Genomic DNA, 12,629 nt, shown 5'->3' with positions numbered 1-12,629 from the left:
ATTCTAATCCCTATTTATTTATTTATTTATTATTATTAAGACCAAGTTTAGTAAATTAAACAACTAGTAAATCTGCATAGTTTTAACGCTTTAAGTATTTAAAGAAGTAATGAATGTAAATTCAACCATTTTTGACAAATATATTTGCATCTGTTAAGCAAATGATGTGCCAATGTTTTTTTTATTAAATAACTTAATTCTATAAAAAAAACACACTTAAGTTTTGTAAAAAAAACTTTTAGCTTTAAATACGACACAATCACTTATATAAGTATATCAATGTAAGCTGACTTGAATTTAAAAAAAAGGCTTTACTTTACAAGTGATTTTATAACTACTAACCGCTAAACTACTAGAATGTGCTTGTAATTCTTTCTTTTTGGCATAACAGTTTAAAAACAAACCTTTGTCTATGTATTTATTTTAAAATATGACAAACTCAAATCTCAAGGCTATTCAACATCAACTATTGCACAGTATGACTAAAAATATGTTCATTTGTAATTTCTATATAAAATAACTACTGATGTAAAACATGCTTTTAACAAGTTAACTTAAAACTTTTTGCTTTGTGAAATTAAAACTTTCTCTAACTAAAATTTCTTATTTTAATTTCAAACAACTTGTTTAAAGCTAACTACAATCAATATTTATACTGAAGATTTTGAATTGCTAAATATATATGTAGTAACAGTTTTAAATAAATATAACTTGTATTTTTCAAAGAAACTCTGTACAGCATCAAATAATACATAATTAAATTTAAACAATAAAGAAAAACTTTTATTATAAACATATTCTACAGAACTTTTAAAGATGCTTTTGAAAAATTACAATGAAAAGTTATAATTGACAAGTTAGTTGGCACACTTAAATTAACTAAAAAAACTATTTTAAAAAAATACTTAAAAAGTCATGAAACTATAACTGAATAAACTTCACGTTAATTTTATTTTAAAACTATCCTAAATGAGTAGCATCTATTTTAATGTTATAAAAGCAATATTGTTTTAGCCTAATAATAGTTTTTCTTAATATTTTTATTTTTAATACTTTTTGAAATTATTATTACTTGTTTTAATACTAAATGTGATAAAAAACTGGTTACAATCAGTATTTAATTTTTTTTCTAAAAGTTTAGTTTATTTAATTTTAGATCTTTAAATTCAACACATAAAATTACTTTACTGTTTCAAAGAATTTATGAGTCTTTATGAGCTTCCACTGTTAATCAAAATGAGGTAAAAAAATACTTGTAATATATAGGAAATATTTATTACATAATTTTTACTTTAGTTGGTTTAAAAGATAATTAGTTAAAATGTTTAATTACAGTCAATAAAATTTAATTAGAAACAATTATCAACTAATTATATATGGTTACCAAAGTAAAATAGCAATAAATTTGTCATTAAGTTTATTACTAATTATTAAATTAGTTAAGTTTAGTCTTATAATCTTAAACTATTATTATTATATTAAATCTTAATCAGACAATTTTAAATCAAATCTTAACAAAAAAAGTACTAATAAAAATTATAATCAATAATTATTCCGATTTTAAATCAATTTTAGTGCATTAATAAATTAATTTAACTACTTTTTCATTAGATTGTCTGCTTAAACTTTAAATTTCTAATAAGTTCTTGACCTAGATTAGTTCAACTAATAAAATAAAGTTTTAATTCCTTTTTTAATTCTTTTTTATTAAAACTGTGTTTACAACTAATGACAAAAATTTAATTGCTCTATTTTGTAGGATAAGTAAACTAAACTTGAAAACTATTTATATCAAAACTATAAACAATGATATTAATAAATATAATAATTATTTTCTTTATTTCTTAATTAAAAATTAAAATTTTGATTTCTAATTAAAATTACATAAATGATATGAATATAATTTGATAAGTTAAATATAAAAAGTAATATTTTTCTAAACTTAAAAACCTTCATTTTAAGTTTCGTAATAAAACAGTATAACAATTATAATAAAAAATTAATGAACTTTAAAACAAGTTCTAAAAATGAATTTTAAATCTTGTGTGCAACTTCAATTATTTTTGTCTCCAAATACAGCACATTTTACATGTTATGAAAAACTTCTGTTAAAGAACTAATAATAAACACTTAGTAATTTTTTACTCATGATTTGTTTAACTATCAATTAGGCACTAAACTTTTGTACCTAAACATAATCTGATTTTTTTCATCAACATGTGCCTACTAGTGTACTTAAAAATCATTGAACACAAAAATTTCAATCAGTAGCAGGAACATGTGATGACTTCATAGTGTGCAAAAAAAAGTTAACTTCCTCAAAAATCATTAAATTTCATAACGAATATGCAGTTATATCCTAAAATTAAAATCTTAAGTGTGAGTGAAAACTGAACCTAAGGCAATTTATTATGCTCCAGACCTCTTCAAAGTCATAACATGTTGCCACTAATAAATAGTAAAAAAAATTCAAAAATGCATAAAACAACTTGAAAAGTATATTGAAAAGATAATTTTTGACAATTTTTAACAAGTTCTAACATGTGAATTATAGTAAAAAATGTATCAAAAATAATTATAATTGTAAAAAAGTATATGTACTCACTAGGCAACAAAATTTAGAAAATTCCAAATAAAATTTTGATAATTCCGAATAAAATTTTATATATATTTATGCTTATTTTTAAAACTACATGTAAAATATTAAAGGAATATCCAGGTATCAAAAAAATATTAAACAATTAACATATAATCATGAAAAACATCAGCAAAAGTAAACTGAGCCAAAGACTGGATTTTTGTATGCCATGAGACAAGCTTAAATTAACATAAGATCATACCAATTCGATCATCAGACCACAAGCTTGTGATTGATGACTGCAAATTTTTTGGTTGCAACTGACTGATAGTCTTAATACCTGATCTTAAGTCTGAAACCTGTCTCAGTCTACCTCAAAGGCTTGTGGTCTGTTAATCGACTTGGAATGATCAAACCTTACGATTAACATATATGTGTAAAAACAATTTCTTAATTATAAATAGTTACACATTTAAACATTAACACTTTTAAAACAAAAATTTTTTAGTGAGTACAATTTTTTTTGTATGTTACTGTGCAAATCATTTGAAAATTTTAAAATTAACTACTAAAAATTAATAAAGCATTTGAAAATTTTAAGAAATACTGATTACAATTTAATTTAAATTAGTAGGGATAAAAAATTGTATAGCTAAAAAAATTACTAACAAAAATATTTTTTTTGATAAAAGTCTGATGTATGCAGCAGGGTTCGTGCGCGAGTTTTGTTTTCATTTAGCCTGACATTTTTTTAAAGTAAGGAAAATCCCCTTAGAAGTCTTTTTAGGTATTGGGAGGTCTTGATTAGTACTATTGTAGTCTCTGACTTCAATCAGCTTTATCTCAAAAATATGTTGAGCTTTAAAAATTTGCAAAAAGCTTAGTTACTACTCAATAAAATAAGACTTAATTGTGAAAAAGCTGATTGAACTTTCATAATTATGATGCATATAATCTACTCAAAACAAACTAATGAAGATTCTTAAATCATTTTTAGAGATTTAACAAAAGGTTTTAAGCATTTATTTTTACAAATACCAACTGATTTTGTCATTAATAACTAAATGTTTTTTTAGAAATAAATTCACATCTCAATTTGATCTTTTAAATCAAAAATTTTCAAGCATTTGAACTGAGAAAAACTGATATTTTCAAGTTTTTTCATAAAAAACTGATTTAGCCTGACGTTTTCCAACTTTTTTCAAAAAAAATGATTTAGCCTAACTTGGCCTGATTTAGCCTGACGCGCACGAACCCTGATGCAGGCTGAAGCTATGATATCTCCAACAAATGTAGAAGAAATTCCAGCTAATAAAAGTTAAAAAATGCTTAAAGAAAAAACAGTCTAGTTTTAAGAAGTTATGTCTTCTGGAACAATAAATAAAAACTGTTTCAACAGTTTAAATAAGTAAGTACTTGGAAAATTGAAATAAAAAAGGATTTGTATTTAATTTATGATTCTATGAATTTATACAATATAGGGGCAACTTATTTCCTTCAGTTTTTTAAGTACAACTTTTCTAATTAGAAATATAAATTAAGATAAAAACAGTGTTATTAATAGTAAAAATTTTTTCTTGCATGTGTGTCAACCACTAGGTTTTGATCTTGCAACGCTCAACTCAATGAGTTTTCAAATAGGTTTTGATATAACACTACTATATCAGGATTTAATACACTTTATAGATAAGATATGAAGTTATATGATAAGGATACAATCTAAAAAAGTGGTTTCAAATCATTTAGAAAGCTTTATGAATAGGTAACTAAAGAAAAGTGTTGTACCAAATAAATTATTCATTTTATAACAAATTATTACAACAACTTCTACTATGATTTTACTGTTGGTATAGAAAAGATTAAACTAAATCTGTCAAACATAGCTATTGAACGTAAATTGTTGTAAAACGGGTGACAATTTTGAAAATATATACTTTGATCATCAACATTTTCTCTTAGCAGAAAACTAAAATGCACAAAATGAACACTACAAAGAACTTTTCTGAATACAATGAAGTAAATTATAAAATACAAGTAAAATAAGATAGAAGTACTGACAGTGGCCTTTTATGTATAGCTAGCAGGTGTTGTGTTTACAACTAATTAAGTCTTTAACTCTTCATCTACACTACCAAACCTAGGCTAGTTTTACAAAACCTTTTTTCTGTATATGGTCTGTCATGGGTTTCAATCTTGCAAGTTTAACACAGAGACTTTTCAAAGTCGTCCATCAGACCACACTTAATTTATTTTAAATTTAAATAATTTGAAATAAAGTAGTTGTTTAAAAGATATACAAAATTTTAATCAACTACATTAATAATTTGTCTTATCAGTTACTACCAATTTCACTAAGAATCTAAATTACTATTTAACAGTAGTAGTAAAAATAACTAATAATAGTAAAACATTTGAGTTCATGAATGGGCGTAAATGGTCTAATAATAGCATGCTATGCTCCATTATATATGTAAGATGTTTTCAAAACCTGCTTTGGCTTTTGTTCATTTTGATTTACATAAGTTTTACACTTATTTTAATGTTATTTGAAAAAACAATTTTTTAATTTTGAATTAGTAGCTTTTTGAAAAGAAAAATATATTAGACCTATTCGATAAAAACTTTATAAAAACTTTTTTTACATGTCTTCGACGAAAATATTTATAAACTCATGTTTGTTCTGAAACTGTATCCACTTGGATTTTGAAACTGTATCCATTATACCTATTTTGATCCATTAACGTCATGGTCCAGGACAAACATGAGTTCATAAATATTTTCGTCGAAGACATGTAAAATAAAGTACTTTATAAATATTTAATTGAATAAGTTTATATCATTATTTTTTTTAAGTTAGTAATTTAAAAATTGTAATTTTTTTTTTCAAATTAAATAAGGTATACTAACAATTCCCGACCGCGACCATTTCCAACCCTTACAATTCCCACCCAAACTTTTTCAATTTTCGTTCTTTATTTATTTATTATCTTCTTTATTTGTTTTTTTTTTAGTTAATTTTTATTTCATTTTTCACTATCACTGTAACCCCTAACCCTTGTCGGTAAGCGGTTTAAGGATTTGGTCGGGTGGTAATTGTGCGGGTGGGAATTGTGCGCGGGTTGAATCTGAGCGGTTCTCATTCAAGTGGTATGCGACTCGATAACCGAAAAGTTCCTTCATACGCCATGTCTTTCGAATAAATATTTTGAGTGCTTTTTTTTTCGTTCAATAAACTAATAAACTATAACAACAAATTATTTACTTTGATATTTAATAAAACTTTATTAGAGAATTCTGACGATCAAAGTACTCTAAAACTAAATTTGTAGTTATTGTTATAGTTTATTAAACAACAAAAAAGACGCTAAAAATATTTGGTCCTAGGAACCTTTCGGTTATCGAGTCGCACACCACGGATACCTTTTAACGTCTTGTCAGGACAATTATTATTGTAATTATTATTGTACAATAAGTAGCAGATTTTTGAAGTTTATTTTGTCACTAAAAAATTGTTTACAATTTTAAATATCGTACAAAATAAATTAGTCAAAAAAAACAATATCAAACAATTTTTGAAAGTGGAGTAAAATTATACTTTATCAATTCAAAGCTAGTTTTATTTTAATTATCTCTAAAAACTTTTCTTTCCTGTAATTGACCAAAAATTACTTATGCATTATTAAATTTATGCTTTTAACAAGAATTTTCAAAAGTTAAGTCATCTCGAAAAAAAAAAAAGTAAAAAGGAATTAGTCAAAAGTAAAATTATTAATTATATGTTTTTTTTTTTCAAACTTCATAACAAAACTTAGTGCTTTACTAACTTAGTTTTCTTAATTTTTTTTAATAGTTTATATACATTTTAAAATAGAAAAAGATTACAAAGTACTCGTTTTTTAACTGTTTAATTCCAATTCAATTAACTTCTAATACGTACAAGGATCTTAACTTTTAGATAACTTTGTTATTACAACGTAAATCAGAATCACAACTATTGTAATTTTGATGTTTTATTTGCAAAATATTATGTTATTGTTTGAAAAAAATCCAAAAACATTAGATTTTTAATTTAAGGAAAAAAACAACGTTGTCAACATTGAAACTTAATTATTTGTTTTTTACCCTTCTAATTAAAATGTCTATTCTTAAATAATTTTCATAAATTTTATTAACTTGTTTAAAAACCTCTTGAAGCTCACAGAATACACTTTTAGTAAAAGTAACTCTTACCTATTTAACTGACTCATGCTAAAAAGCTGTCAATAAGGCAACTAACATTTTCTTGCCTAAATTCTGTTTCTAAAAGACCAAAGAACAGACTATTATAATACTATACATTTATTTGAGTATTAGTACACGAACTATTACTAATTTTTTATGATGAACTTGATTTTAAATCTTATAATTACGCTAAATAGGTTTAATAGATGCATATAAGCTAAAATTTACGATATATGATAACATTAATACTAAGATATTATTTTTACTAATATAAAATTACTTTATTAACTAGTTATATTAACATACAATTAAACACATTTTCTGAACTGTACAACTTAATTGTAAACAAAAATAAAAATTCCTAAAATATTTTTTAATACAATGTTACATATATTGTTTATTGAACGATAAATAAAAGCGCTCAAAAAGTTTGGTCTAAGGACTTGGTGTACAAAGGAACCTTTCGGTAATCGATTACATTTAATTTAAGTTTAATTGAATGATGATGAATTTCTAATAATTTTAATTTCAACCAATAAATTCAACATTTAATTATGATATCCTTGTTTTACTTATGAAAAACTTGAACTAAAATTTAGGCATAAACGAACTAATAAACTAAAACTTATAAAAGATTTAATTAATTTCTTCTTCAAGTTAAGAGTTAAAATTTTAATACATAAATTAAACGAAACTTTCATTTTAAAATGAAGTATCATACCACCGAAAACTAGTTTTAGTTTTCTTAAATTTATAAAATTGAATTGAATTTATAAAAATGATTTTAAGTTATTTCATTTAAACACTTTAATTGATATAAACTTTTGATCAAAAGAGCTTTAAACCTTTTTAAAACATGCAGTTTCTTTTTAAACGTACCTGCTGCAAAAGGTTGTTGTCTCATGTTTTATGTTTTTACAACTAATACGGCTCGTTTCTTTAAAAAAATACGTATGAAAAGTTTTTTTTATTTTAAATTTTTGTATGAAACGTTTATATAGTAAAGTTTGGCACTTTGAGTTTTTTATATGGTCTAATTTTTGTTTTCAATTTTCAAAAAATTGAAACTTTTAAATATTTTTTTTATATTATCGTCTTGTGACTTTAGCTTGGTTGAATTTTTTTCTTGTTTCCTTTAATTTATATTTAAAAAATTTAATTTTTACCAAATCTTTCTGCTTCTTAAAAAAGTGTATATTCATTTTTTTGTATAAAATTAAAAAATCTCATATAAAACGTCTTTAGATTTCTTAACAACTTAAAAATAATTTTAAACTGGAATTTATCAGTTTGTATTTCTACTACTATTAAAAAAGTAATGATATTTTTGACCTGATGCACGAAGAACCTTTTGGTTATCGAGTCGCCCACCACAGATAAATTTTAACGCCTTATCCAGGACTTAAATTTATTTTTTCTTCCGTTAATGTAAAACTTAAACATAGTTTTTTATAAAACTATATAAAAACGTAAAATTTGTAAACTAACTTTAGTTAAAATCGTAAATATGTTTATTAGTTAGAAGTTGTATATATTTTAGGTATTAATTTTTTTTTTATAAGTATACGAATAGCAATACACTCAAATTCATCTAGAAATTAATTTTAATCTTAAATCTTGGTATTTTAATCTTGTTTAATATTTTTTTATTTATCAATTTATTTTACAAAATTTGTGCATTTTTTTATTTATTTTTCACTATCACTGTTACCCCTAACCCTTACCCTCGATCGGTAAGCGGTTCTCGAATTTGACTAGGTGGATTTTGAACGCGGGTGGATTTTGAACGTGTCCCATATATCTTATATGTAGCTTAAAATAAAATCATGTTTTTTGACTACATTTATCAGCATCGAGTTTTGTCGTTTTCAATAATTATAAGTGATAACATACCTTGTTTTAAAATGTTATAAAATATGTAATAAAAATAAACATTTTGGTTGTACCAAAATAAAAAAATTACTGTGAAAAATGCAGGCCCAATACATATTACTAATCAAAAACAGGCCAATGTCAGAAAAAATATAAATAGTAGTTAAACATAACTAAAAAACCCTCATCAAGATCAACCAAAATTGGAATTTCTAAGATATTTTTATGTAGTATACTTGTTTTTTTTCTTTTTTATTTAAGTACATTTTGCATAGCAATAGCTTAATATACAAAAACTTACAAAACATAGAAATGTTCAAAAAAAAAACCAAACCTTAGTGTACATTTCTTAAACCAAATCTTTAAAAAGGTATGTCATTTATCTGCGATAGAAATTCTAGTTATGATTTGTAACTTTTTATTTAAATTCTTAATTGATTTAATTCACTCAAAAAATTTCATATTTCTATTTACCAATGTGTTAGAAATAAAACAAAAGTGTTACTCTAAACTTTAAATGCATTTGCTGAAGTAAAAGTTTGATTTAGAAAGTATAACATACGAAAGAATAATTTTGTAAATTTTAAATTTCATAACATTTAAAGCTATCTATGTAAGATGAAGTGCACAAATCAGTTAATTTACACCCAACTTTTTCTATTTTCATGATCTTTGTGGTTTATTTGTTTGAGTAAAAGGAAAGTTCTGACAGACGAATAACCTGCTCTTGTTGGAAATTAATCTCGTCGCTAATGTCGTGCAACTCAGATGCCAGTGTGTCAAGCTCCCTTAACTGGGTCTGGTCGATTTTATCAGAATTACCCTTTATTAGTAACATATTGTCTTTCTTTCTCCATCCTATAAGGATTACTATGACGTTTTAAATAACAAAATTTTGCAAAAACATTGCAAGTCGTTAGGTTGTTTAATTAGTCATAATGCAAGGATTATCTTAGTATTTTTTAACTATTTTTACCATATTATTACTAAAAATAGCTAACACTTGTTTTATTTAGTTATTAATAAAAATATTATTTTATTACATATTTAGTTTTAGTGATGTTGAGTAAAAAAATATAACTTTGTTCTTAAAAGTTTTAAAAAATAAAAAAGTGTTTAGAATAAATACTTTTAGTACAAAAGGACAAAGTTTCCAAAACAAAATTGAAGTAATGTTAATCAAAATTCAAACTAAACCTTTTGGCCCCTTGTAATAACCATTTTTTTCACTCTTAATTGTATCAATTTTACTCGGTTTTTCATTTGCACACTTTCCTTTGTGAAACTTTGTACAGTTTACTCCCATTAGATAATCCTTGCATACGCTTAAACGTTGATACAAACAAGTTTACAAACTCATAACTTATGCTGGAAGTTGGTTGTTCACAGAAACGAATTTGTATACAGACACTAGTTTATTGTAAAAATGCGTAGCTTTAATTATTTTAAATTTATTATTGTGCAATAACTTTTTATTACAATTATTAAAGTTTAATGCAAAAAATACTTATAAAAACTTATGTGTCTGATAACTTTTTATAAGTGTTAAATAAGTTATAAGCATTATCGTATGATTTGCAGAGTTTGTTACCAAGGAATGAAATTAGTAATTAAAACAAATTATCATCGAAGAATCAGATGAGAAATACTTTATAAATATTTCAGAAACTTGGGAAAATAGATTAAAAAGTCCAAAATAACAAACGCGTCACTATTAGTACAATAATTTAATTGAAATGAAAAATTAACTATATCCTGGGAGTTGAGTTTGATAATTAAATAAAGCTACTACAAATTAAAGCTTATTCTATAGTAAATTTTGCAACTGTTTTATTCGCAAATTCTTTGTTGACTTACATTGTTTCTCTGCTCATAAAATATGATCAGCTCTATAGAGTGTGTAAAAGATTAATATACATAAAAAAAGGATAAAAAAATATACAATTATGTATTATATACATTAACTGAAAACAGCATATACTTGTAGCAAGAATATAGGAATTTTATCTAAAAGTGAAAAACTCGATTACAACATTCAAATTTAACATTTTATTTAAGAACATCAGTACAATTTTATTATAAGATAAATTTAATCTAGTTTTCTACTTAATCTCTTAGATTAATTGATTTATAGATTTATTTTGATTTAAAAAGTTTCGAGAGCTAGACATGTTTAATTTGAGTGATTTGTCCATTGCTATTTGTATTACATATTAATAATATCACAACAGAGATTGCTATCAATAGTGAGATAGATGTGTTTGCAGATGATAGAAAAAAGTTTAGAAAGTCAAATATGGTATAAATATATCTCTAGAAAATAGTTAGCAATTACTTAAAGCAAGAAAACTGAAATTAAGTCATAATAAATCTAAAAAAGCGAACCCAACTCCACTGATATCATTTATCAGTTACTAGCACAAAATTACACTCAGTTACTGTATTTAAATACTTAAATATCTATAAATCTGAAAACTAAAATGGAACGATTAGTTTAGTTATTTAAAGAAAGTTGCATCAGTTGTATTACTAAAAAGTGTTATAACTAGTACAGTTAACACGGTGACAAAACTGTTTATACTGCATGTTCGTCATAAGCTTGAGTGCAACACTTCAATTTCGTCTCCCTATCTTAAAAAGTGTTAGCAAATTTAAACCATTGCGAAAAAATATCTAAAATGCTTTTATAAAAAAACATCTGATATTCAATCGTTGAAGTATCCCTATCATGTCATATTAAGAATCACATAATCAACTTTGCTTAAAGTTTTTGGAAAATAAAAGATGAGAATTCGACACTAACAGCTCTTTTTAAAACTATATATGGTACACAATACACATACAGATTTTTTTTGATTAACTTTTTTTTTGTCAAAAAAATCTTTTGTATTAAAAGGAAACAAAAAGAAAAGAATATGCAAGTTAAATTCAATTATCAGTGGTAAAATACATATACCATATAAGGTTTACAAATTTAAACTTTATCATTATAGGATTAACAAACAATTTTAATTTGAATTAATCAAAACTACCTACTAATAGTTAAATAGAACAGTAGAGTTTTTCTTAGTTCTACCCGTTTACGTCACCTTGGTTTAAAATATTTGTTTGACTGAATGGATCCAGCCCCAATCCCTGCTCCGACTAGTAAGTACAAAATTATTCAAAAAAAGTCACATTAGATAAAAGAAGAATATTTTATTCTCGTAGGGAATTACCCAAGTTATATAAGTTTTTCTTTCGTATACTATACTTTGTAAATCAAACTTTTACTTCAACAAATGCATTTAGAGTTTAGATTAACACTTTTGATTTATTTATAACAGTTCGGTAAATATAAATACAAAAAACTATAAGTGAATTTAATAAATTAAGAATTTAAATAAAAAGCTACAAATCATAACTAGAGATTTTATCGCAGATAAATGACATACCTTTTTAAAAATTCGGTATAAGAAATGTACCTTAAGATTTGATTTTTTTGTTACCTTAACTAAATGTAAACTATTTAGTTTTTTCAAAGTAGTTTAACTGACTTTCTAAAACTTTACTTTAAACCAAAACACCTTATTTTGATTTTTTTTAAGTAGTTTATTTAATTACTTTATACTATGTGTGCTTATTTTAAAGTTTACATTAACATTTTTAGATGAATGTATCTAAAATGACACCAGTAACAAAAGAAAACACTGAAAGTACAGAATATTTTATCATGTACGGCTGTAACAACGTAAAATGTCCGAAATCAGTTTGGATTATTTGTGAAGGGTTCATTGTTGAGAAATCCAAATGCAGCTTGTGTAAGCGGTCTTGTATCCCTATGAATACTGATAACATTAGTAGTGTAATGCAAATAAAATTAAAAAATATTATATATGTGTTTCCGAATTTTAATTTTGCTGACCATTTATATGGGTTTTAATTATAGATTTTGATAAGCCTACAATTAAATAATAAG

The 12,629-nt window shown here is 24.1% G+C and overlaps 1 protein-coding gene across 1 annotated transcript in view; it reads right to left on the bottom strand.

The window, feature by feature from the left end:
• Positions 1-9,350: 9,350 nt before the first annotated feature.
• The window catches only part of LOC145828647 (uncharacterized), a 31,722-nt gene continuing 28,443 nt past the window's right edge, over positions 9,351-12,629 (bottom strand). The window contains exon 26 of the mRNA XM_082936402.1: positions 9,351-9,494. Within this exon, the coding sequence (XP_082792528.1) occupies positions 9,351-9,494 (144 nt within the window). The remainder of the gene's footprint in view (positions 9,495-12,629) is intronic.

This window comes from Thalia democratica, chromosome 2, assembly GCF_965202585.1.
Source record: "Thalia democratica chromosome 2, ktThaDemo2.hap1.1, whole genome shotgun sequence".
NCBI lineage: Eukaryota > Metazoa > Chordata > Thaliacea > Salpida > Salpidae > Thalia > Thalia democratica.
This window is presented reverse-complemented; position numbering and strand designations above follow the sequence as displayed.